A 27,458-nucleotide genomic window follows, 5' to 3' on the forward strand; every position below is an offset into this window, starting at 1 on the left:
TATCTGCACTATGCTGCTGCAGCTGTGCCACCCATAGCACAGACATGCCCTTGCTCTCCCTTACTATTTCCACAGCCTTCAAACTGCTCTACATTTCCCAAAATATATTTTAGACAAGTGAAAAGTTCAGAAGCCGCAGATACGTTAGTATTAAACCACTAACAAGAAAAAAAGTGAGGGAAGTCCCCCATGAGACAGACAACCCATGGAACAATTTGCCAGAGGATGTTGTGAAGGCTAAGACTATAACAGAGTTCAAAAAGGAACTAGGTAAGTTCATGGAGGATATGTCCATCCATTAGCCAGAATGGGCAAGGATGGTGTCCCTAGCCTCTGTTTGCCAGAGGCTGGGAATAGGTGATGGGATGGATCACTTGATGATTACCTGTTCTGTTCATTCCCTCTGGGGCACCTGGCACTGGCCACTGTCAGAAGACAGGATACTGGGCTAGATGGACCTTTGGTCTGACTCAATATGGCCGTTCTAATGAATTTAATGTGCAATGCACTCCCAGAACAAAAAATATCCATACCCTGCAGTCAGACTTATGTTTTGGTATAACTAACAGTCCTGTAAGTAGTATAGCAACTTTTTACAATGAAATGTGAAGGAAAATTACAATTTTCCTGGCAATAATAGACTTTATTTTGTAAGTCGGTATGGCAATTGAATACAGATGCATTTTGCCAAGTTTTACAATACTGCACAAATTTTATAATCCCACAGCATGCTTAGTAAAACCATATGGAAGCTGTGAAAAGTCTTCTATAGCCCGTATTTGAGACAATGCCATCAGTGCCTCTGCTTATTTGAAAAAAAATACAGAAATAAAAGGCTGAATCATGACTTCAGATAGGAGCAAAATGAGTTTATGTACCGTATTTGACAAGGAAAACCAATCTCAAAACAATAGAAATATTTAGATCTATGATAAAGAATAATTTTAAAACAATGAAAGAGTACAGATATTCTGGCCAGCAGTAATTATGCATTAATGATGCAAATCTTAAGTAATATCTCTCTTTAAAAAGGCACATTTCTTTAGATCATTTTTAGTTTCTCATGAAATGCAAACATACAGGCATTCAGTAAAATCAGTATTTTACTTTAAACATGCTTTCACACCAGTTGGAAGACTCCACCCCATAAAACCATATATGAAAAAGTTAAAATAAAGCATTTTTTGGTTGATGTACATAGTTGAAATTACAAGGTATTTCTAGACAATTAATGCCTTGTACATTAGCTAGTGTTTAAATCATCTCTCAATATGCCATTCAGTTTCTAAGCAACTGTATGATCAAGCAGGTATACAATTTTTACCTCTGAAATTAACAAACCTGGAGTCTAAAAATCCAGTACAAATTTTTAGAAAATTTCATTATAGGGTTATGAAGCTATCAATCTTTTCATTGTTTCCTAGTACATATCAAAACAAGGCTCAAAGAATTGCCAGATTTTTTTAAATTATTCAAATCCATCATCATTTATATTCAAGTCTCGTGATTCTCCATGGTGCAAGACAAAGAAATCCTCAGGTTTCAAGCCATATCTTTCAAGGGCTTCATTCAGTTTAACTGGAGGATCCAAGTAATACTGGGGATAGAGAGGAGAAAGAGACACAATGCCAGCATTAGATAAAATATGGCTTTCAAGCTCTACACCAGTGGTTCTCAACCTATTTACCATTATGGGCCGCATCCAACACTACCTCTATGGGCCTGAGGATGTCATGTGGGCTGCAGCTCTGTGTTGACTGGGCCGCAGGTTGAGAACCACTGCTCTACACAAACTGGTTCACCTTTTGGATATAATGGGCAATGTGTACCAGGTGTACATTTTCTGAGATTAAGTGAACGTGAAAGTTTTAGGTGGTTTTTTTTTTTGGAGGTTTATTATTATTTAAAACACCCCACTGAAATTATACAATTAGTAACAGACAATGGATGACCTATAATCTTTACAATACTAGCTAAATATGCATCTATCACTCAAAATCCATGCTACCTCACACCCTATTGGATAAGAGTTTTTAAATAAACCAGGACCAGCTCACTCCTGGGTTGGGAACCATGGGGAAAAGTTAAGTACTGGAGGAAGTGGGGTTGGTAATTCTGTAGATGGCACTTTCCCAATTTTAGAAAAATGCATTCCCTGTCATGATCAACAAAAAATAAAGACTTCCTTCTCCCACATTTAAAGGTTATTCAGTTTAATTGTTCAAGCAAGCAAATTGTCATTTCAATGCTGTCTCCTTGCTGTGTTACATTTTTAAAAATAAATTTAGATAATATGAACTCTTCATCTGAAGAAGGTATACTGTGCACACAGCATTTCTAGGCAATGCTATCTTGAATACAAAGCAAAGCATATAAAAAAAAGGCTTAAGGGAGTTTTCAACGTGTATGCAGAATAATTAAAAAAGCACATTTTATATGTTGGATACTAAAGGCACAGACTATTCAAGGTAGCCGGCATGGGAAACGCTGTATCAAAGATACTGTGTTTACATATGTTGCCGCCTTAACTCAGTATCCAGGCTACTAGTTACAAGATAAAATGCATATAGATGTTTTAACAATTTCCCCTAAACTACAATTTTACAAACAGTGGCAACATATTACCTATATTAGAAACTTGTTTATGAAGTTAAAAATTGAGAATATGGCTCAGAATTGACAGAATATGAAATTGTCAATAAAGTGTACCTCAAATTAACTATAAAAGGAACTGTTAATTATGCAGGATTAGACAGTTAATCACATTTTACATGTTTAGTAAAGTGTTATATACACCTATAATATTCTAACTTCTGCCTGTCTGCAAATGATACAACAATAAAAGCAAACTTAGCAGTACACATGCATCTGAAAAGTGGGGGTTTTTACCCACGAAAGCTTATGCCCAAATAAATCTGTTAATCTTTAAGGTGCCACCAGACTCCTTGTTGTTTTTGTGGATACAGACTAACACAGCTACCCCTCTGATACTTAGCAATTACATATTTATTCACATTTCTGCTGTCCCTGATTTTTGTATACCTAAATTACTATCCATATAACAACACTCCCATCCTCCATTTCAGAAAGTTATTTCACCCTGTGACTCATTAATAATTTCATCTATAATGGTAATAAAAACCATGATTGTCTGTTTTAGTTTTGCTATCCAGCACATTTCTATAATACCTGCTGATGTACTATTGTAAATATTTTCTTCCCAATTTGGGGCATTCAGATCTGAAGATCAATTGCAAATTCTTTATCTTCTGTGTCAATTTCTCTTTCTGGATTTCTGACACAAGCTCTTCTTTGTCCCGTCATCTGATCTAGATTTGTGTCCCAAGTGTCTGATGATTCAAGGCACGGATGCAAAATTTCAAATGCTGGACTAGAATTATAGTCTCTCTCTTTCTGGGTTTCTTCTCTTATTCTCTCCCTCATTTGTCATGAATTCTATTACCTGTATGACTTATCTGTGGTCATTTACTACATAAGCCGTCTCATGTCACGTTCATGCTAACCCAGTACCACAAATCTGATGACAAGACCTGCTCTTTTAACATGCAACTTTGATCTCTTCTGATCAAGCGTATTATGCCTGCCCCTTTTTCAGTGCACCAGTTCCTCTGCCAATAGAGCAAGCATTTCAAATCTGCCTGCATAACAAAAGCTCCCAATGTGCTGATATTTTTTCACTGCCTTTTATCTTGATGTATTTGACATTCACAAGAAATTCAGCTTTATTGAGAACAATTTTAGCTCAAGGTATAAAATGTTAAGAAAACTGAACTAGTTTTTGTATTAAAAATTGTAGAATTTAGTCTTAACTAAATACATACAATATGTAGTCGGTTATGTAAGGATTAAGACAAAATAAGCTTATAATTCTGAGCTATAGATAATTCATTTATAGATGTTTGTTATAATATGAGATGATTAAGCTTAATTACTGTTTCCGTACTTAGAAAATTTGAATGTATTCATGATTAGCCCAAACTCACCTCATTTGCTAAAGCAAAGGTTCCCCAATGAATCGCTACAGACTTCTTTGTCTGAACATCAATATGAATTCTTACAGCTTCTTCAGGATTCACATGCTGGTATTTCATAAACCACCTAACAAACACAAAATAACTTACATATTTAGTGTAACCTTTTACATTCAAGATATCTGTTCTTTATTAGGGTTTTTAAATAGGCAAGAGGTGTTAAGATATCCTCATTTAATCAAAAAGAAAGGTCTATAACTGTGACCAAGTTACAGAGACTGTAGAAATCCATTTGCTAGTAATGACTAGCATTCCTTCAACTAATTACAATAGGTGTATACAACAGCATGCACATCCACAGAATTTGGAGGGCTACTAGTTCTGTTTTTTAATCGGTATTCCTTATAGAGGTGGGAAGTTTTCCCAATGTATTCATTTTAAGGATTTATGGGCCATCTGCTCTGAAGCAAGTTCATGCTAACATTACCATAATCAATATGTATGAAGAATCATAGGATACACCGAAAGAAACATGCTTCAGTAGATAGCACTCTTCTCTCCGAGTCGGTATTGAACGAACACTTTGCTTGCTACTGGAGGTGCAGTGTTTTGAGTGAGATGTCAAGTCCCAAGGTATAAGGCACAGGATTAAAATTACATTGGTTCAACTTCTAGAATTTGCTATAATTGATTGCGGGCCAGTGTCAAAAAGTGTAGGGATCAGTGACAGTCAAAGTCTCTCTAAAGGGGAGAATAGAAGCAGATTTTGCACATCACTGAGAATGCTAGAATTTATTTCTGAACTGCGTAGTTCATGAGAAATACTGGACTTTAATCTCACAATTCTGATTTCTGGTTTGTTTCCCCAACCTACCCAGGCTTCATTTCTGACATTTTAGCAACTTATCTTGAGAACTGCTAAAGCTAAAAACTAGGACTGCCAAGTGATTAAACAAATTAATCGTGATTAAATGCATGATTAAACAAATTAATCACGCTTAATAATAGAATACTATTTATTTAAATATTTTTGGATGTTTTCTACATTTTCAAATATATTGATTTCAATTACAACAGAGAATACAAAGTATACAGTGCTCACTTTATATTTATTTTTGATTACAAATATTTGAACTGTAAAAAAACAAAAGAAATAGTATATTTCAATTCACCTAATACACATACTGTAGTGCAATCTCTCTATAATGAAAGTTGAACTTACAAATGTAGAATTATGTACAAAAAATAACTGCATTCAAAAATAAAACAATATAAAACTTTAGAACCTACAAGTCCACTCAGTCCTACTTCAGCCAATCGCTCAGACAAACAAGTTTGGCTACAATTTGCAGGAGATAATGCTACCCATGTCTTGTTTACAATGTCACCCAAAAGTGAGAACAGGTATTCGCATGGCACTGTTGTAGCCGGCATCGCAATATAGTTATGTGCCAGATGCACTAAAGATTCATATGTCCTTTCATGCTTCAACCACCATTCCAGAAGACATACGTCCATGCTGATAACGGATTCTGCTCGATAACAATCCAAAGCAGAGCGGATCGATGCATGTTCATTTTCATCATCTGAGTCAGATACCACCAGGAGAAGGTTGATTTTCTTTTTTGATGGTTTGGGTTCTGTAGTTTTCACATCGGAGTGTTGCTCTTTTAAGACATCTGAAAGCATTCTTCACACCTCGTCCCTCTCAGATTTTGGAATGCACTTCAGATTCTTAAACCTTGGGTTGAGTGCTGTATCTATCCTTAGAAATCTCACATTGGTATCTTCTTTGCGTTTTGTCAAATCTGCTGTGAAAGTGTTCTTAAAACGAACACGTGTTGGGTCATCATCCAAGACTGCTATAACATGAAATATATGGCAGAACATAGGTAAAACAGAACAGGAGACATACAATTCTCCCCCAAGGAGTTCAGTCACAAATGTAATTAACACATTATTTTTTTAACGAGCATCATCAGCATGGAAGTATGTCCTCTGGAATGGTGGCTGAAGCATGAAGGGGCATATGAATGTTTAGCATATCTGGCATGTAAATACCTTGCAATGCCGGCTACAACAATGCCATGCGACACTGTAAATAAGAAGCACTTAGCAGTATCTCCCATAAATGTAAGCAAACTTGTTTGTCTTAGCAATTGGCTGAACAAGAAGTAGGACTGAGTGGACTTGTAGGCTCTAAAGTTTTACATTGTTTTGTTTTTGAGTGCAGTTATGTAAGAAAAAAAATCTACATTTGTAAGTTACACTTTCACGATAAAGAGATTGCACTACAGTACTTGTATGAGGTGAATTGACAAATACTATTTCTTTTATCATTTTTACAGTGCAAATATTTGTAATAAAAATAATATAAAGTGAGCACTGTACACTTTGCATTCTGTGTTGTAATAGAAATCAATATATTTGAAAAAGTAGAAAAACCATCCCAAAAATATTTAATACATTTCAATTGGTAGTCTATTATTTAACAGCGCGATTAATCGTAATTAATTTTTTTAATCGCAGTTAATTTTCTTGAGTTAATCGCATGAGTTAACTGCAATTAATCGACAACCCTACTAAAAACCAATGCTTTATCCCATCTGAAAGCTTAGATACCATGTGATAAGCAGGAAATAGATGCCCAGACAAACATCTTTCAAATGCTATAAAGCATTCAGAATCACGTGAGAACTGAAATCGGGGAAAGTAATGTGGTAATTAGAATAATATAGTAGCACTGTAAATTGTGTGAATGTATGAAAAGGGATTTCAGACTGGGTGATCCCAGTAGCCTTTCCTATTCCTACTTTCTTTTCACATTAAAATAATGCCAGGCTGTGTGTGTTTTTCAATAGTTTTTGGAATAATGTCTGATAAAAAAACACCACATTTCAGCTTCTTTCCCTCTCTTTTCTACATCTTGGTTCTGGTGTACACTTAAAATTTAGATTGACTTAGGTACATCACTCATGGGTATGAAAAATTCACATCCCAGAGCACTGTAGTTAAGCTGACCTAACCCTCAGTTAGGTCAACAGAAGAATTCTTCTGTCAACTAGATCAACAGAAGAATTCTTCTGTCAACCTAGCTTCCGCCCATTCAGGGAGGTGCATTATCTACATTGATGGAAAAAACCCTTCTGTTGATGTAGGAAGCATCTGCACTATGCTGCTACAACAACATAGCTGCAGCTGTGCGGTCCATAGCACAGACATGCCTTTGCTCTCCCTTATTATTTCCACAGCCTTCAAATCGCTCTTCTGCTCTACATTTCCTGAAATATATTTTAGACAAGTGAAAAGTTCAGAAGCTGTAGATACAATGTTAGTATTAAACCACTAACAAGAAAAAAAGTGGTTTGAAATCAATATATCATTTCATTGATATAGTTTACATATCTTTTGGTCAAACCCTTTGAAATTTGCATACCTTGGCTCATAAGCTCCAATGGGAATAGCTGCAAGATCAAAAGGTCCAAATCTTTTGCCTATCTCTTCAAAAGCAACACAGTAACCAGTATCTCCTGCAAAGAAAAACCTATTCCAGGGCCCCAAGACAGACCAGCTGCCCCAAAGAATCTTGTTGTCATCTGTTGCAGTCCTCTTGCACCAGTGTTGAGACGGGGTAAAGACAAAAGTAACTGCGTCATGACCGGGGACACAGTTCTCTTCCCACCAGTCCAGTTCAATCACATTTTCACAGCCACATTTCTGCATCCATTCTAAAAGACCCAGAGGCACAAACCATCTCAACTCAGTGCCAAAACGCTTGTTTAAACTCTCTACAGTATTATAGTCCAAATGGTCATAGTGGGTGTGGCTGATCATCACTGCATCTATTTTTGGGAGCTCATCTACTGTGCATGGAGGTCCTCGGAAACGTTTTGGACCCACAAACTGTGCTGGGGAAGCCCGCTGGCTGAAGATTGGGTCAGTAAGAATTACGAGTCCATCCATTTCCACCATAACTGAGGCATGTCCTAACCATGTGACTCGCATGCCAGTTCCAGTCTTACCAACTAGTTCAGGGTTTGGAATGAAGTAAGGGTTTAACACAGGAAGCTCTTTATCAAGTTCCTAGCAAAACAACAAAAAAAAAGAGTTAGAAAGCAAAGCACACACACAACAAAAAGCCCACAAGGTACCAATCACAAAACAAGGCTTGTACTTAGTGTACATCTTTAATTTCTAGGAAACCTGCAAGTAGATGCACAGATATACCATTTCCAGTGACTTCAATAGCTTCCTATTAAATTAAAATCATTAACCTTATTTTTAATAATCATTTAATCTTTCTAGTCCTTAGAACATGCTCTTGAGAGCAAGAGAATTAGGCCTGCGGCTCTACAAAGGAAACGATTCAAAGATGTGCTGAAAACAACTTGCAGACTTTTACTGGAATGAAATAGAATTGCTCAAAATTAGCAACAAATTCTGATATCTTGCCCCTATTGCCCTGGAAGAGGATCTTAATGCTGCTGCTACTACTACTACTATCTCTTGTAGTTTGGCCTTTAGCTTAAATATTGGAGCTATAGCTTGTGGATCTGAGCAATATCCTTCCAGAGTCCCAGCAGAGAGAGATTTATTACAAGTTACTTATTAGATTGAAGAGACTAATCTGCTAGGAGGACCACTAATATGCTACTGGCAGAGTCAATAATTCAATGAATACTGCTGATAAATTTTTAAGAAACTGCCAAATAGAGAGGTATAATGCAGCACCACTGCTGCTACATTACTTATGGAGGGTTATCTTAAATGTGAAGTCCCGTGGAAGCTTAATTAAAAATTGAAATATGAATTTCAGTTCTACTGAAACTATTGAAAGGTAATGATTAAGTGTAATTCCCTTCAGATCAATATTTCAATCTGGGATTTCATTGGAGCTGTAGTTTGAATAAAGAATTCCGTTAAAAAGTATGTTACAGAAACATCCTGAATATATTTTTCTTAGAAGGGAGGTGATAAAAATTGCATTATTTGCAGTGAGACATTTATGTCCCTTTCACAATAACTATGGCAATGCTCTCTGAAAAGAGGATAAAGCCATATTTGATCCACTTGACCACCTTCCAACTGATGAGGGTGCAGAAGAGAGCCACAAAAATAATTTGAGAGCTGGAGAAAATGCCTTACAATGAGAGACTCAAAGAACAAAATGTGTTTAGTTAATCAAAAAGAAGACAGAGAGATGGACTTGATTATCTTCACGGTATTATAGTGTTCTTTGATCTAGCAAAGAGAGGACGGGGGGAGGGATAGCTCAGTGGTTTGAGCATTGGCCTGCTAAACCCAGGGTTGTGAGTTCAATCTTTGAGGGGGCCATTTAGGGAACTGGGGTAAAAATCTGTCTGGGGATTGGTCCTGATTTGAGCAGGGGGTTGGACTAGATGACCTCCTGAGGTCCCTTCCAACCCTGACATTCTATGACAACAAGAACCAATAGCAGGACATTGAATCCAGATAAATTCAAATTAGAAATAAGGCACAATTTTCTTTTTCTCTACAAAGGGAAGTGGTATTATCTCCATCATTGATATTTTCAGATCAAAACTGAATGCCTTTCTGGGAGATATGCTTTAGCCAAATACAAGTTGTTGAGCTAAGTGCAGGAATAACTGACTGAAATTCTGTGACCTCTATTATATAGGAGGTCAGACTAGATGATCAAATGGTCCCTTCCGGTCTTAAAATCTATGAATTAACACAAAATTATGGAAAGGAGTTGGGGCAAACCATTTTCAGGTCTTCTTCATAAAACAGAATTTTGTTCTTTAATGTGTTGAAAAAATTTCTTCATGACTGTCTTTTTTAAATGTTCAAATTTTGGAGTAAAAAAAAAAAAAATAGGTTTTTCCAAGTCATCATTTCATTATTGAAATCACAAGTACTTAAAAAAAGAGTGTACAACTTCTACTGCAATATATTCCATACTAAATCATTTGAATTGCACAACGAGGTAAACAATGAGGTGAATAAAATACACAATCTTATCCGGATTTAGTATTAGCATACTAGTATTACTGTGGTGACATAGTTGCACTATAGATGTTTGGTTTTGTTCCAAGAACAATGGCAGATGTTTGAAATATGACATTAATGACAAATTGGCTGTGGACAAAGATATCTAGAGAAAAATATGTACTACTCACTTCTTTTCATTACTGCATTAATGTGAAATCCCCACCTCCCCACCCCAAATGCAAAGCAAGAAGAAATGCATGACTGGCTTTAGTAAGATTGGTTAATTAGCTTAGGACTTTGGAGCTCAGTACATACTGACTCACCATCTGATTTTATTTTAACTGAGATTTGTGGAGCAACACAAATCAACAATTTATGTTTACAATACATGATGATTAAAGCCATCTCAATGCCATTTAGAAAAGTCATTAACAAAGCCAGTAACATACAGAAAGTCTGTGGTCTAGATTCCCAGTTAAAAATAGAGGCTTGTTGTAATAATTTAGCAATAGTCTGTAGTTACAATGAAGTATGTCATGGGTGTCATACAATTCCATATGCAAAATACTGACTGATAACATGAACCAGTTAAGAGTGTCAGCTATTTAGCATGTTCTTAAAATCAAGGGGTTGCTAACTAGAATGCAGAGGAAGTAGTAGTTTGTATTAAAGACGCTACAGCTAAGCAGTGTCAAGGAAAGCATTGAACCCTCAGCTTTAATTTTAAGTAGGCTCAGAAACACTTTACGATTTAATTCAGAGGTGATGCAGACAATGGTGAAGCAAGCAGTGAAGTGGCTGAGAAGTCCAAATAATAATGTTTCATCTATCTTTTTGCTGCTTCTGACTTTTTTTACTTCACTTTAGTGACGCTCCTACTGTCTACTAGTTCTTACTTCACCATCTGAAGTGCAAACTAGGAAATCAGAGTTGGAGAGTTGGGTCAGTTAGCTCTGCACCAGGCATGGTATGAATTCCTTCTTGACCTTCCCTTAAGTCAGAGAGAGTTATCCTCCAGCTCAAATGAAACAATATTACAGCTCTCCATTGCACACACAACACACCAAAGCACTGACCCATGTCGTCAGTCATTAACCAGACTCACAGGCTGGTGGTCACCCTTTAAGTAAATACATCTGTTTGTCATAGGTGGGGTTGCTTGCAGGGCCATGTGTGGTGCTGCGGGAGCTCCCTGCCTTAGTCCACAAGTTGTGGCCGTCTACTCAGAGCATTGCGGTCTAAGCTGTGAACTTGGCACCAGTCTTTAAACAGTTAACTAAGGATAACAAAACTCAGAATTTGACTGGCTGTGCTTTTAAAGGCAAGTGCTTAGTTGTAGCGCTTGAGGCCAAAGCCCTGACCTTGTCCTAAGGATCTGGGCGAGCAGTGACCAGTTCCTGCTCTGTCCAAGTGTCACAGCAGACAGCTCTTAAGAAGAAGCAGGCAAACCTTTTTAACTGGCCTGCTGCCTCCTGTCAGTGTCTTCTCCTGGCCCTTCTAGGCCTCTGAAGGACTAAATCTTCTTGGTAGCCTGGTCTGAGTGGGTTTTTCTCGAGCAGCCAGGTGTCAATGCAAGCCAGGATGTGAACTCCACACAAGATAACGTGGCAAGCCAGAAGAAACGGCTTGTCGTGGTGGTAGAGGCTGCAAATAGTTTGATCCTTTGCAGGAAGCATGGTGCACACATACTGGCTAAGTGCCCAAGGAGTACACGTTGGATGTTGTGGGACTAGCAAATTTAAAATGGGTTAATTAATCCTGGAGAATAGCGCTCAAAATACTGTCAAACCAACTGTATACAGATTTAATCTATTCCTTAAAGAGATTCCCTACCCCTCTGAGATCAAACAAATCTGAGCCACTATCACTAAAAATGCGATATATAGACTTATTTTCTCATCAGAAGAGCTGTCAATTAGCTGTCTTCACAGTTCATTCATAGATCAACCAATGAAAGTCTGCCACATGCTTCAGATTGTGAAGCATAAACTCTTATGATTGTCTCCTGGATGCTGAAAAGTTTTAGTAACTTATACTGGCTCAGAAGTGCATCTCCACACTGAGGCATTTAAGACCAATATCCAGTCCTCTTTGTGGCAGGAACTGTATTTTCTTTCTTTTGTTGTGGGAGAGGGTTTGTAGTTTGCTTTATTTTTACGGGGGGTTTTTACATTATGATTGTATACAGTACTAGCACAATGAAGCCCTGAAACTGACTGAGACCTACAGGCACTGATGCAAGACAAATAAATAATAGTGTCTTTTCCCAATAACCTGACAGTGTCTTAGTATAAATGTTTGCTCAAATTAGCCTCAATATAAAAACTTACTCTCTCTGAGAGAATCTAACCTAAGGATTGTGGCTGGCAAAAAGAGGAAATCATCATTACAATTTAGGTGTTTTATACCATCCCAAAGCTATATAAAGTTTTCACCACCATTCAAATCATACAGTAATGTTTTTGTAATTAAATGTCCCATAAGTAATAACTGCAGCTTGAATAATGTAGTAGATATCCTACAAATTGTAGACATGTCCAATATCTATTGAAAGAGAAACATGCAATAACCTGTAACCATGTGAGTTCAGACAAATGCTGTTTGGGTATTTCCTGAAGTTTCTCTCAACATATAACCTGAACGGGATAGATTAATCTATTCCAAGTTTACAGGCCTAACACACAGAATTAAAGATTTCACATTAAAAAGGTAGAAATGGATGGCTTTTGAAAGGAATAATAAAAAAAATTAAAAGATACGAAAAAAACCAGTGAAACTGGTGAGTCTCCAAAAACAGTCTAGAGCAGTGGTGGGCAACCTGCGGCCCACGGGCCGCATGCAGCCCATCAGGGTAATCTGCTGGCAGGCCGTGAGACAGTTTGTTTACATTGACCGTCTGCAGGCACGACCGCCCACAGTTTCCAGTGGCTGCGGTTTGCCATTCCCGGCCAATGGGAGCTGCAGGAAGCGGCATGGGCCACAGGGACGTGCTAGCCGCTGCTTCCCACAGCTCCCATTGGACGGGAACAGCAAACTGCGGCCACTGGGAGCTGCAGGCGGGCATACCTGCAGATGGTAAATGTAAACAAACTGTCTCGCAGCCCACCAGCGGACTACCCTGGCAGGCTGCAGGTTGCCCACCACTGGTCTAGAGTCTCCAAAAGAGTCCTAAGAATTTGAAAATCCTCTTATTTTAAAGATAGGAATTGAGAGCTCTCAGTGTCCCCACAGGATTAGGGCCTACATCTTGGACTAGTAAACATGCAACTAGTTACCTGTTTTGAAGATGGGATGTTGCTGTTATTTTTTTCCACAAGGGCCCATTTCAAAATATTTGGCAAGGATGGAGATTTCCATGTTGGCCAAGGGTTGACAAACTTTCCATCTTTATCTCTCTTTGATTTAGTTACATCTTCCTCTAATCGGTAATCCAATCTGAAGCTTTTTCTGGACGTCCTGGAGGAGTCACTGCCTCTGGAACCTCGACTTGAATTTTGTCGTTTCCTTACTGCCTCCTTAGGGTACTGGTTACATGCAGTTAAAGGTTGCTCTTCATCTGCCTTCTCATCCATGTCTTCTGATGAAGAGCTAAAATATATTTTTTAAATTAATAAATCTTTTCTTTCACTAACATTAACATTCATAAAATTGAAAGCTTTCCACATCATCACAAAAATAAAGCTGCCCTTTCCATTTTGCAATTTAACTTATTTTTCCATATAACTTTACTTTTTAAAACAGTTACTATTACACAGAAAGCTTAAAAAACATGTCTTAGCAAGTAGCATAGTTCAGGCAGAATCTTCTTTCCTGGTATGCATCACTTTAGAACCCAGCCCTATGACATACTAAGTATAAAAGAGGGGGATGTTCTTTACTTTCTCTTTTTGGAAGAGTACCAAACTCCTCCTAAAGTTCATTTAACACCTGATGTAATTTGATCTTGCAAGCACATCCTTGATTTTCTTGAATTATGAAATATTTTATACCTGACATCGTACCTTTGTTCTGTAATAAAAACTGCAGTATTATGTAGCAATAAAGATACTTCTGTTTGAAAGACACATCAACGAATAATGCATCTCTGTATAATATGAACAAGATGTATGAACCACTAGAGGTATTTGATGCCTCAAGATAGCTGTATTTTAGACAATATAGGTAAGCTGAAAATTCAGTTAAGCTTAACTGATATAATTAAAATAAAGTCAAATGTCTGAAGGACAATTCAAGTCCCATGAAACTAGTCATCCCAGGGATGAGCTGCAGAAGTCTGGTATCCATTAAGTAGGCTGGTTCCTGGACTTGGAGTCTACAATAGGTCCAATGTTTATGTTTTATTTGCAGCATTTAGTATTTTATATCTTCAAAGCGTTCTACAAACAGTACCTTAATTTCAGCACCACTGTGAAGTTAATAAATATCCTTATTTTGCAACTCGAGAAACAAATTAATTTACCTACAGCTACAGTTTAAGTCCATTTCATAGAAGCAATTAGAATATGGGAGCCAAGAACTCCTAACCCATGCTGCATTCACAATATTGTCATGCTGAACATGCATCCTCTACAGTTTAGGAATTTAGATAAAACAATCCAAACTCAACAGGATTCCAAGGTGAGGGAAAAAACCCTCGCAAAGTGATAAGTGAGTGACTTAACAGCTTTAGTTTAAGAAACTCTGGAATACACTTATTTTGAATTAAATTTTCAATCCTCTACCAATGTTAAGACAAATGTTAGTTTGGTGTCCAGTTATTTAAAACAGAAAAGTACCACAGATTTCAGACCTTTACATGATTAAAAACAATAAATGACCAGAGGCAGACAAGTAGCATTGTACATTGTTTAGAATCAGTGGAACACTGTTTAAATAGATATGCAAACAAGAAAAAATTAAATGGCCGGATGGAAACAGCATTTGTATTGGTCTCCAATATGTCTGGAAACATTCTTATAGAGTAATGTCTTGATTAGATACTTCAAAACAATGTGGGGGGGAATTTTAGCATTCATGAATTAAGACTGATGGTACTGACTAGAAGTAACAATAGAGGTACCAGTATCTAGCATGCAAACTTCCCTTTATAGTTCCAGAGCTACTATCCCTTTTATCACAGTCGAGAACCATTCCTACACACAGGCTGGGAATTGGGCTGTTCAGTGATATGGAACAAGCCCTCCACACATTCTGGACTACATAAACTTTTCACCCAATAATCAAGCTTGACCTCAGGTATCCATTAGAGATGTACTTGTACATTAACTGAGTGATTTCCAAACTTTGTGTGCTCAAGGATCAGTTTCAAAAGGATGGTTTTAAATAACGCGACTCACTTACAAGCAATTTAAAAGAAAAATTTCTCCATTGTACTTAGCACGGTTTTAGTCAAATTAGTTAAGAGACGTGTTGTTCCTTTGACAAAATAATCTACAAGTACCCGAGTGGCTAGAATTCACTCTGCCCTTGTACAATTAAATACAAAAATCTATGTTAGTGTACCATTACAGCTGAGATTTTATACACAGACAAAATCAGTTTAATGTTACTACAACCCATCAAAAAATTATGTATTGGTGGAGCTCTGACTTTAGAGGTAGATCCCTCTTTTCCTGCTATAGGAACAGCCATTTGCAAATTAGCGAGATTGCTTACCTGTGACATGACATAGATGACATAGCTGATGAGGGTTGGAGATACACAGATGGTTCCTGCATCAATCATTACTCTGCCATATTGCACAGACATAGACTACTAAGGCATTAAAGACAACACCATATGGTAACAGAAATATCTCCATACATCCACAGCAGGGCAGGGTTACTGCCACTGGCCTTTAACAGTGTAAAATCTCAACCATAATGTTGGATTAAATTACGTTTCTTTGCATTAATTTTCTTGTGGTTTTAGAGAGATCACCCAGTTTGTACACTTGCTAATTAACAATCACATATTCCAGTAAATGCATTTATATATTACATCATTATATAACATTTAATTCAAATTGTGTGCATTCTGAAACTGTGCATGCCACTCTAGAAAGTATGCAGGACTGTGATATATAGAAGAATGAAGGGAGCACAAAGGAGGATTAAGGGTTGTGTGCAGATATATGCATTACACAGTATGTCTTTCCAGGTACTGAACTATGCAGTATACCTACATGCTGCTGTTTGCACTCAGGGATAACCATTTTTTTTTTTTAATTCCTCACAGAGGACTACATGCCAAGTCAGAAGTTTTAATTACGTATTTTTTAATTAAAGCATGCAAACAAACAGCATAAAACCACATCTGAAAAATTGCTAAAAGATGATATGCAAAGGTAACGTATCAAATTCTAATGTATTTAATTTCAGTAAATTAATCAGTTACCATTTCAATAGACCACCCATTTCAATTTTCTTATTCAAATATATGACGACTGTGGTCCACAGTATAAGCTACTGTAAAGTTGACATATTACGATTGTTACTACAAGCTAAGGGATGACTTGATCACAGTCTGTAAGTACCTACAAGGGGAACAGAAATTTGATAACAGGGCTCTTCAATCTAGCAAACAAAGGTATAACAAGATGCCATGCATGGAAGTTGAAGCTAGACAAATTCAGACTAGAAATAAGGAGCAAATTTTTAAAGGTGACGATAATTAACCATTAGAACAATTTACTAAGGGTTGTAGTGGATTCTCCATCACTGGAAATTTTTAAGTCAAGACTGGATTTTTTTTTTTTTAATAATTCGCTCTAATTCAAACAGGAGTTAATTCAGGGAAGTCCTATGGTCTGTTATATAGTAGGAAAGACTAGATTATCACAAGGGTCCCATCTGGCTTTGGAATCTATGAAGTAATTTTACATTAAAAGAGCTCCAAAAGTGTCTGAGGCATTTTTAAAAGTTTTAATTTATCTACTACATTCATCTCTCAAATGGGTGAGTTCAATTTTTGCTTAAATGCACATTTGATCCTGCTCTGAAATTTTGATAATTTGGTTCAGTATCAGTGTAAGGGAAGAGGGAATGGTTGTACTGACAACAAAATGGGTGCCAAGGCATTTAAGGCACTGCAGGTATCCATCTGCCAATATGTTTTCCACTTGATGCACGTACATGGCTTTCATTAGCATTCCATAAGCATTTGAGGGGAGCACAGACCTCATCAGCCAGAACTGACTGAATACTTAACCTTTTTACATGCATAAAGAAAATTACAAATTTAGAAACAGTTAATCTAGTCAAGTATTCTCTGAACTGTATATTCCTTGAAAGTCTCTCTCTTGCCTCTTAATTTATGTTTCTCTTGGAAATATGTGGTGGGTATAACCCAGTGTGTCTGAAATGCAGCAATTTTGCTCTGTACATCAGTTTTGATTCTGCTTAGGGTACAGCAAACTAAAGCTAATTATTTTCTTAAGGTGAAGAGGAACATTTTGAGAAAATCCAGCATGCTTCAACTTTTGGCTTAAAGTAAAACCTGGCAGGTTGTCTACAGAGGTTCTTGGTATTCTAAACAAGAAAGTTTCTAAATCTGAGATTTGGTATCTATATCTCGAACATTACAAAGTACTCAATCAGGGATGAGTCAACACTTCCTCCCACCCTCTTGAGCTCACCTCAGACGCAATATTATTTTTCTAGCACGAAACAACCCCCTATTATTACTTTAAGCCACTGGATTGTCTGTCAATATGTATAAGTGAGCAAGACATTGCAATCAACCAGCCTTCTGTTAAATCCTATCTGTGTGTGGGGTAGCAATAAACAGACTTTAAAAAAAAAATCCCATGTAGACATCCTGCAATTGTAGACTTGCACAGGTAACCTTGTACGCTCGACCCTTGTAAACAAAAGGGAAGAATCCGCCCTTATATATGCTAAACATTAACCAAATCCTGGATGCTTTACTCACACAAGTTATCTTACACCCAAAACCACATTCCAGTAAGCAAACATGTGATATATTTCAAATGCACAAATGGGATGCAAATAGTGTTTGACTGCTATGAACATTTAAAACAGAGCAGGAGGACTTTTTTAAATTAAGAAATATTTTAATAGCCAGATGCATTTAAGCATAAAAAAATTAATCATCAGTTTGTGGAAAAGTGACCTATAATTAAATCCTTCCTAAGGTCTGATGAAAAGCTTTCTTTAGGAAAGAAATATGTTAGAAGCAGGGTTTGAAAAATCCACTCACATAGGTGAGCAGAAATCTCTCAGGCAAGTGCCAATAGCTTCTGCAGAAGTAAAGATTCTGTTTTAAAAAATTAAGTTCCTAGCCTTTATGATTGCAAAGAAAACATTCATTGTAAACCAAGTGTAATCAATGTAGTGATGTCTTCCTGAGTCTATAGAGAGAACTCCAGTTCTGACACTGCAGGGGGTGTACAGAGTAGGAAGCTGCCACTGCTGTTATACAGGGGAGCCCTGGCCTCCAGGACATCTTAAGATGAGGAATGCCCTGGAGCAATTGCCAACCTCATCCCTAGAGCAGGGGATACTGGAGAGAGGTCAGTCCCCAACCAACCCAGCAGAGAAATCTGTGTGTGGAGGAGCCCTACTCACACTATGCCAGAAGAGGATTCTAGGGGTATGTCTACACCGCAATTAAACACCCACTCAGGTTCAGGCTGCAGGGCTGAAAAATTGCTGTGTAGGACATTTGGGCTTAGGCTCCAGCCCAAGCTCTGGGACCCTGCGAGGAGGGAGGTCCCAGAGCCTGGGCCTCAGCCCAAGCCTGAACGTCTATACAGCAATATTTAGCCCTGTAGCCCAAACCCTGCAAACCCAATTCAGCTGACCCCTGGCCAGCTGCAGACATGCTATAGGTCTTTTATTCCAGTGTAGACATACCCTCAGAGGGAAGACAGGGGCAATATTAATTGATAAATATGTTGTGGTGGCCCAGCATTCATTTGGGACTCAGTTCATCCAGCAATATACCAAGGTTTTCAGGCCAAAGCAGTACGGTGGGTGGAAGGGACATACCAGGCAAGAGGGGTTGTGGCTCAGGAGGGCATGGCTTGGAGAACCTGTGCATTTTGGCCTCACATTTAGGCTTAGTCCTTGAGCTAGTAGGTGTTGGATCAATTTTGCAAGCCAAAGTAAAAGCTGATAAACAGTTGAAAATACATATGGTGTAGTTTCGTATTGGCATTAACCATTAACTTTTAGGAAAGCAACAGTGAAGTGTTCAGTGAAATGTTAAAATGGATTTTACCTCACACCTTTTTCAAGTGGACCTTAGAAATATAGAAGTGAAAAATTACAAATACACATTGTCATCAGTATTTCTCCTTGAAAATGCAATTTTAAACATTACAAAGTTTCAAGCATGAAAGTGGTTTTTTTTAACTTCAGTCAGGAGAATACAGGCAACAGAACATGGAATCTCTCTAACTAATGCTCGCATTCTTCCATGTAGATAAAAACCTCCTCCCATCCCATCTACCATCCACTACCATACTGCATACAAGTATAACTCACCACCACACACACACTTCCTATGGACATGCTAACATCTGAAGGAGTGGAGCCTTAATTTGTTGGGCCCCATAAGATTTAATTTCAGAGCAGGGCTCCTGTTCTCTGGATCTTATGCACCAATCCAATTTAAACTTTTGACTATAACAGGGTTCAAAAAAGGACTAGATAAATTCATGGAGGATAGGTCCATAAATGGCTATTAGCCAGGATGGGCAGGGATGGTATTCCTCACCCAGGGGTGGGCAAACTACGGCCCACGGGACCGTCCTGTCTGGCCCCCGAGCTCCTGGCCCAGGAGGCTAGCCCGAGGCCCCTCCCCTGCTGTCCTCCCTCCCCTGCAGCCTCAGCTTGCTCGCTCCGCTGCCGGTGCAATGCTCTGGGCGGCAAGGCTGTGAGCTCCTGGAGCAGCGCAGCTGCAGAGACCGGCTTGACCCGGTGCTCTGAGCTGTGTGGTGGCGGCGGCAGTGTGGTCCGGCTGCAGCCGGGCGGCACGGGTGTAGCACCACCAGCCACCAGTGCTCCAGGCAGCACGGTAAGGGGGCAGGGAGCAGGGGGGGTTGGATAGAGGGCAGGGGAGTTCGGGGGGGTGGTCAGGGGGCGGGGGGGTGGATGGTGGCCGGGGGGGGGAACAGGGGGTTGAATGGGGGCAATCAGGAAGGAAGGGGGGTTGGATGGGGCGGCAGGGGTTCCAGGGGCAGTCAGGGGACAGGGAGAAGGGGTGGTTGGATGGGGCAGGGGTCCCGGGGGGCGTCAGGAATGAGAGGGGAGTTGGATGGGGAGATGGGGATCTGAGGGCAGTCAGCTGAAAAGGAATTTATTTGCAAACATTAGGGGGCGTGGAAAGAAATGCCCCCTGCAATCTTAACTATCGATAGTCACTGCCAGCTAGATTTTACTCACAGTGTTCTTTTCTTTCATTGTTCTTTAGCACTGAAATTGCTTAGGGCAACTAATGGACAGTTTGAGATTAGATGATTATGAATGCAGTTAAACTTTCATTATAAAGCACTTGAGGCTGTTCAAACCAATCAGAACAGCAGATTGGCTGAACACTCCTAGCCTTATGATTTTGCCTCAAGCTGTGGAACTAACCGGTCTTCAAAGGATTCTTTTAGTGTGTTGGACTGTTCCATTTTAAAACTGCACAGCAGGGGAGAAAAAACATTACAAAATGATTTACTCAAGTTATTTCATATTTTGGTGACTAGTGAGAAAATGTGTGCGGTGCCCTTATGTCCGTATCACAATGTCTGAAGAAACTACCACACAATTTTCTGCCATATTTAGCAGCATACATTTTATATCATGCTGGTTTCCTACTAGTGTGGACAGGAAACACAGTACCTATAAGTGTTTTGACTTTAAAATAATTGTTGTTCCACTATGAACACTGTAAAACAGGAGTAACTGAATTGATTTCAGGAAATTTTATAAGTATTGAATATACATCTTTAAGGCATGCAAAGGAAGAGGCTACAAATTGTTTACATCTACATCTGTTTCATTAATATGAAGTGAATTCCTGATGTTTATTGTCAAAATAAATGTGCACCAGAAAACATATTGGCCAGAAGCTATTTTCTCTTTTACTTTGTTATTATATACAGGGAACATTAAGTTACTGTACTAGGAACTTAAAGTATGTTAATTTTAAAGTCTAATTGGGACCATTTAAATGCTAACACTATTAAGCACTGGCCATTTAGTTTTTAATAAAAAACAAAATATTAATGAATGCTAAAGTAACATTTAAAAGTCACAAAAAGTCAGGAAATTCAGAGTTAAGGTTCTTATAGTAACATTAACTTGTTACATATATGGAGTATTTTCTATTTTTATTTTTCTGCCTAAGACCTCGGTTGTCACTATGATCTACTCATTGTAAAAGACAGAATAGTGATTATGACTCAATCTGCCTCCTGATCTCCCCCTTGCTCTAAAAAGGAGCAGTATCCAACACAGCGTACTTCCCCCAGTGCAGCTATGTTGGGTGACATGCTGGGGGTGAGAGCTGCGGAGCCAAGGCTATACCAATTCCCTGCTCCCTCTTGCCCACCAGCGCATAGAGGAGGGGGTGCAGCAGTTCTGAGTTCCCTTCCCTGAATCTGCTTCCTTATGCTCACTGTGTAGCTTGCACAAGAGAGTACAGTCCTTTACACCCTGATGCAGCCAGGCCAAAGTTCAGCCCTAAATATGTAGATTAATATGTTTTACAATGTAAATAATGATTTACATTTAACCAGAAAAATACAAACAGAAAACAGTACACATGAGCAACACAGACCAGCTAAGCGATCATTGCTGTTGGAATCGACCTGCAACTGGATCCGCATACATGAACCCCTGTACCTGCATGGAGTCCCAATAAAATCAATAGTGCTCTATATGAGCATAAAAGTCGGTCCATACAGATCAAATGGTAGGATCTGGCCCTGAATTTTTAAATTCCCTGACTCTGGCCCCAGGCCTACAGAGATTTATGCATATGAGCAGTCCCACTGAAGTCAACAGAATTACTCATGTGAATATAGTTAAGTACAAACATAAATCTTTCCAAGACTGCAGATTTTGGTACTTTTAACTGTCAAACTTTAATGGTGCATAAACATCCATTAAATGCCTACTTGTACTATTTGATTACCCAACTCACATGGTTTTATTTTTATTTTAATATTTTAATGATTATTATATATAATGTGATGTTAGGGTTCCCAGAGCTTTTACTTAATTAGGCTTTACCTAATTACAAATCTAAATAAATACAAAAAGTTGTGAATTTACATGGTGCTGTGACAGTACTAAGTTAACTGAAGGTACCTCAGTTTGTATTAATGGTTGCTTGATTAACTTTTAGGTTAATTAGATGAGATTAAAAGATAATTGGTTCTATCCCAGATGAAATGGCACTAAGTGCTCCATCTATAGTATAAAATGAACCAGGTTAGTGTACAGCTTCCTGACACATTCTAACTTTTTTTCCTATCACCGTGAACAGAAAACATTGTTATAAAACAGTGTCTTCGAAAGGTGCTGTAGCCTAGGTCTACAGGTACAGTTATACAGCAATATAGGAGCAGGAAGCAGTCCATTTATGTTTAATTTTAGATCTTTTACATCCAACTCTGCAACTGCCATCTCTAATTTATATTTTTATGCCTTAAAAAATCATTTTTGTGCCAGAAGAGGACAAACACATTAGCATGCAAACCTCGCCCATAGATAATCTGAGGAAGAAAAAGCTCTTCACCTATCAGTTTGTAAGAGCAGTTCGTTTTATGCCTGGGAATAGCTAATACGTTTAATAAATTGAAGGAGTATGTTGTCATTCAATTGTTGCTTATATACGTTAATATTTAGATCTAGATGACTCTACCACTTCAGTTTGAAGTCCAATCCCATCTCTTCACTTCTCTCTGTAATATACCTCCTTAAATTCTTCTGACATGTTCTCTCTTAATTTAAACCTGTCCCCTAACTCTGGTTTGTCCAACTAAGTCAAATAGGTCATACTTAATTTTATAAAAACCATTAGCTACTTTACATACTTCTACCATATAACCTCAATCACATTTGCATCCAAGTACAACTAATTTTGCCTTTCTCCCCAGAAGAAATCCATCCATTTCTTTTATCATTTTAGTTTCACTATGCTCTCTTCTCCAATATAACCATTCAAAAAATCACATACGAATTTTTCACGAGAGTTACGCTAGCAGATGCTCAACAGTGCTCTGTACTCCTCATGCTCTTCCTGAACATGAGAGTTTAATTTCTGAAACTCAGTGAAAAGCCAATAAATGCAGAGATACGGCTCCCCCACTTCTCCCTTACAGCAGCATCACAGTTAAAACAAATCACAATGATAAAAAAACAAGAAATGTAGACATGAAATGACATTTCACACGCAGCACAACTATAACTCTGCTCCCAAAAAGATACCAATAGGAACTGGGAACACCACAGTCCATTGCCCCTTCCTAACCAAACCTGCCATTTTCAATGTGTCCATCACTCCAAATCAGGACCGTTCTTCATACACTCCAATGGGACCCTCAGTATGGTTGGGTAACATCACTGATCTGAGGAATAATTGCTGCTGACTGTAATGTTAAAGTAGCACTTTTTCCACAGGGACAACAAAGGCACATCGCTAACACCATGGTGAACGACAGTGAAACCAATTCTTTATTTCACATGGTCAAACAATGTATTTTTCCCTAATCTCATTCTTGGAAATGGCGGAAGCATTTAGGCTGAATCACATACACACACCCCCAGCATGGGACATAAGCAACTGAAAACAGGGAAGCATCAGGCAACTTTAAGTATAGATGGTGCTACCAGCTCCAACTATAATAATTTACCCCTAATAACACAAATCTTTTCATACACACCAACATCTTACTATTATTCTTTAATACAGTAGACTATGTGACTTCTTAAATGTACTGTACTCTATCAGCCTATTCTCTACGCAGGGAAATGATGGCACATGTCATAATACTGTATCTATCTGGATAGCCCCTTCACCTTATTCTTTTTTTGATTTATCCAAATCTTTCTGTATCCTCTGTAGTGTCGGTCCATTTCTATTGTGTACCTTTGTCCTTTTTTATTATTATTATTATATGCTATTCATGGCCAAGACTATAGCTTCCTATATATTTGTAGAGCACCTAGCATATTTTATGTGCTCTTGTAGCACAAATAAGCAATAAATAATATTCGCTTGTTATTCCTGTAATTTATTTCTCCAACAAAATTCAGATCAAATGCAGCATATGTTTTTTAGTGAAATTTTCCCCCCAATGCCTGCAACTACACTTAGGCACACGCAACCAGATCCACAAAGCTATTTCCTAATGGAAGTTAGGCGTCTCAACAGCTTTGTGGATCTGAGCCAAGATGGCCAAGTGATTTACCAAGGTCATACTGTGAGCTGTGGGGATTAGAACTGGGACCCTGCTAGAATTCAGTGGTACTCGAACCATACTACAGGATTTCTCACTAACATTTGTTAATAAAAACAAAATAATGAAAACACAAGACCAAGAATGATTTTATAGAAGACCAAAACAAAACAGAAAACACTGTTACAGCAGGTGTTATGCATGAAGGTATTAATTGTTTTTGCAGCACCTAGTGCTTATTAATCCCAGCCAAAATAATCTCCTAACCAGTTGCAGAAAGGGAAAGAATCTAAAAGTGATTCCGGGATGGAGGGAGAAGAAAATTAGTGGTGCCGGCTCAGTCACTTAGCTTACTATGCATGGAGAAGTGCTAGAGCACTAGATTTCTCTCTAGGCAATTCCCAAAAGTCTAGCTAGCTACCAATATCCAACAGTTGTATTAGGATATCAAAAGTTTTGTGAAGGCTGTTGCTTATTCATCTGCAGTACATGCCTTTTGCTTTATTTAAGGTAGGTTGAAATCCATAGACAAAGCCCATAGCACATTTAACCATTATTTCCCTTTCTGCAGTTCTACTCCATCCCACCTCCTTACATTCTTATGTCTCTGACCTTCCCTTCCACTTTTCCATACTCTGGCAGTGGTTCTGAATGTAGAGATTATATTCCAGGGAGAGTCAAATTAGGCTTTTACACCTTCAGGCACTAAGATTAATATCAAGTGTCTGGATTTCAGACAATTTCAATACATATGCATATCAGGTATTTCAGTTGTGGCTCATTTCTGATACAAGACTTTTTACTGAGCATCTCATCTGTTCAATAAATCAATCCCCAAACTTTACCCTTAATTTATGATCTATTAGACAAAAAAGTTAAGACAGCACTCGGAAGTCTATTAGGGAAAAGACGCTAAAGGCCAGTCATTTCCTTATCCCAACATGAAATTTTTGGTGGCACCGTAGTCAGTCTTGCTTAGAACAAAATAAAACATACAAACAGAGAGCACTTTCTTGGCTGTACTACTGTGTCTGCTAGTCCATTTACAAAAAAATAGATTTTCTGTTTGCTGATGGGCAGAGTACAAGTAATGTATTAGAATCACATTTCATTGATTTTAAGTTTTCATCACATGAAAACTTATTTCCTGATATTGTTTTAAAAAAGAGTTTAGTAGCATATAGTTAATCACATTTGAAAAATACTTTGTTTAAATCTGTACTTTAGATAGTTACTGATCATCCAGATTATTTGGTTAAACAGACTATATTTTTCTACTTCACATCTGAATTCTACAAAAGTAAGAAAAAATGTTTCTGTCACTAATATCTGTTTACAGTGCTTCTTTTTAATAGGGAAAATGTTGAACGAGATGACAATGCTGTGAGGCATACAAATGTTTGTAGGAGATTATATAACATGTTTTTCTGAATGAGGCTGCAGCATATTACCATGTCAATGAAAAAGGAGAATAAAACTATAGCAACTGAGAAAACAGGACCTGCTCTTCCAGGATTTCATTCACTAGCCATAGATAAGACTCTTGGTCCCAATTTTTAAAAAATGGTATACTAATAGGTGGTCTAATCAAGATTTTTCACTAACACAGACAACCTGCAGCATCTTTTTTAGATGCAATCCATTTCCGTTTCTCTTAAGGAGCTGGCTTTCTGTGCTAAACACAACTAACAGCAAAATCAGATATAAAACTAGAATGGACAAAGCACTTGAAAACACATTGTAGTAAACCATGCGCTGGCAAGGAGATGGATTTAAGTGACTCAGTAGGTCTTAAACATCTCTAACTTTCACTTTTTTTGGGGAGGGGGGACATCAGCAGGAAACAACTCATTTACTCATTGACACAGCTGCCAGTGGCAAATCCTATCGATCACCCATCGTCATTTACTCCAGTGGTACAAGGTTCGCCCACACAAGCAACAAGAATGAATAAATTATTTTGAACAGGTTTTATTAAACCAACCAAAAAAAAAAAAACCAAAAAACCAACAACACACCTCTAAAAAAACCATACGCTGGCTCTTCTGCCTTCTTCCCTCGAGCCCCCTAACCCTGATTTCTTAACTTTCGGGGTAGCAAGAGAGAGCGACCAAGATGATTTGCAGTTGCCAAGATGCTGTCTATGCAGCGCACACGATAAAGGTGGTTCAGGAAAGTTAGAGAAGGTGGGTGAGGTAATCTCTCTCATTGGGCTAACTTCTGCTGGTGGGAGAGACAAGCTCGGACAGTCAGTGCTTCGTGGTTAGTTTTTAAAAACCTCACACCCCTTGAGCAAGCGCCTGAACTGAAACACTGCAGCTAGCGGGGGAGGCAGAAAGCTGGGGGGAGGCGGGCCATCTAATGCACTTCGCTGCCTTTCCAACGCGCAGGCTTTGCCCGGGGTACTTCCGTGACAGAAGCCAGCCCTAGAGCCGGGGGCTAAAGGAGCTGGGGGGGCACCAATCCCTCCCCACCCCAATGTCGGTCCCACACCCACTCTCCCAGAAGCTGAGCCCATCTGAGCTGGGGCCCGCAGCGCAGTGAGACCCCGTGCAGGGCTCTCCTCACCGCTCGGGCTGCGCCTGGGCGCTCTCCTCGTCGTCCTCCTCCATGGCTCGGCGGCGGCTCCTCTCCCCCGGCTGCGCCGCGACTCCCCAGCAGGAGCCGTTACGCGGCTGCTGCTGCCGCCTACCTGACAAACCACCAGCCGCTGAAGGCAGCGCCAGGAGCTCCAGGCAGCAGCTCCACAGCGCCCTGCTCCTCACCATGGTGGCGCCTGCGCGGCGCCGGCGGCCCGGCTCCCCCTCCCGGGAGCCATCACCTACCCGACCCCCCCGCCGAGCTCAGGGAGCTCGCAGGACCCGCGCCCGCCGCCTCCCTGCGCCGCGGCCATCTTGGTAAAGGCCAAGGCCTCCAGCCCGCCGCTGGCCGTGAGGAGTGCGGCAGCGCCGCCGCTGGACCAGCGGTCAGTGAGATGGGGGAAGGTTTTGTGATGTGTCCGGGCTGCTCTGACATCGCCCGGAGCACCCACCGCCTGCCCCAGGAGCCAGGAGCCCCTGGGCAGGGCAGGCCCTGGGACAAGGCCAGGTTCCATC

The 27,458-nt window shown here is 39.1% G+C and overlaps 1 protein-coding gene across 1 annotated transcript; it reads right to left on the reverse strand.

Moving 5' to 3' along the window:
* Positions 1–622: 622 nt before the first annotated feature.
* Positions 623–27,228, reverse strand: NAPEPLD (N-acyl phosphatidylethanolamine phospholipase D). Its single transcript, XM_024196960.3, has 5 exons — positions 26,932–27,228; positions 13,241–13,553; positions 7,429–8,075; positions 4,005–4,119; positions 623–1,597 (listed from the first exon to the last, which is right to left on the reverse strand). Exons 1-5 carry the CDS (start codon positions 27,129–27,131, stop codon positions 1,469–1,471), a joined length of 1,404 nt encoding a protein of 467 aa, XP_024052728.2. The 5' UTR covers positions 27,132–27,228; the 3' UTR covers positions 623–1,468.
* Between the last annotated feature and the right edge of the window lie 230 nt (positions 27,229–27,458).

This window comes from Terrapene carolina, unplaced genomic scaffold (assembly GCF_002925995.2).
Source record: "Terrapene carolina triunguis isolate 2854851 unplaced genomic scaffold, T_m_triunguis-2.0 Scaffold68, whole genome shotgun sequence".
Classification (NCBI taxonomy): Eukaryota; Metazoa; Chordata; order Testudines; family Emydidae; genus Terrapene; species Terrapene triunguis.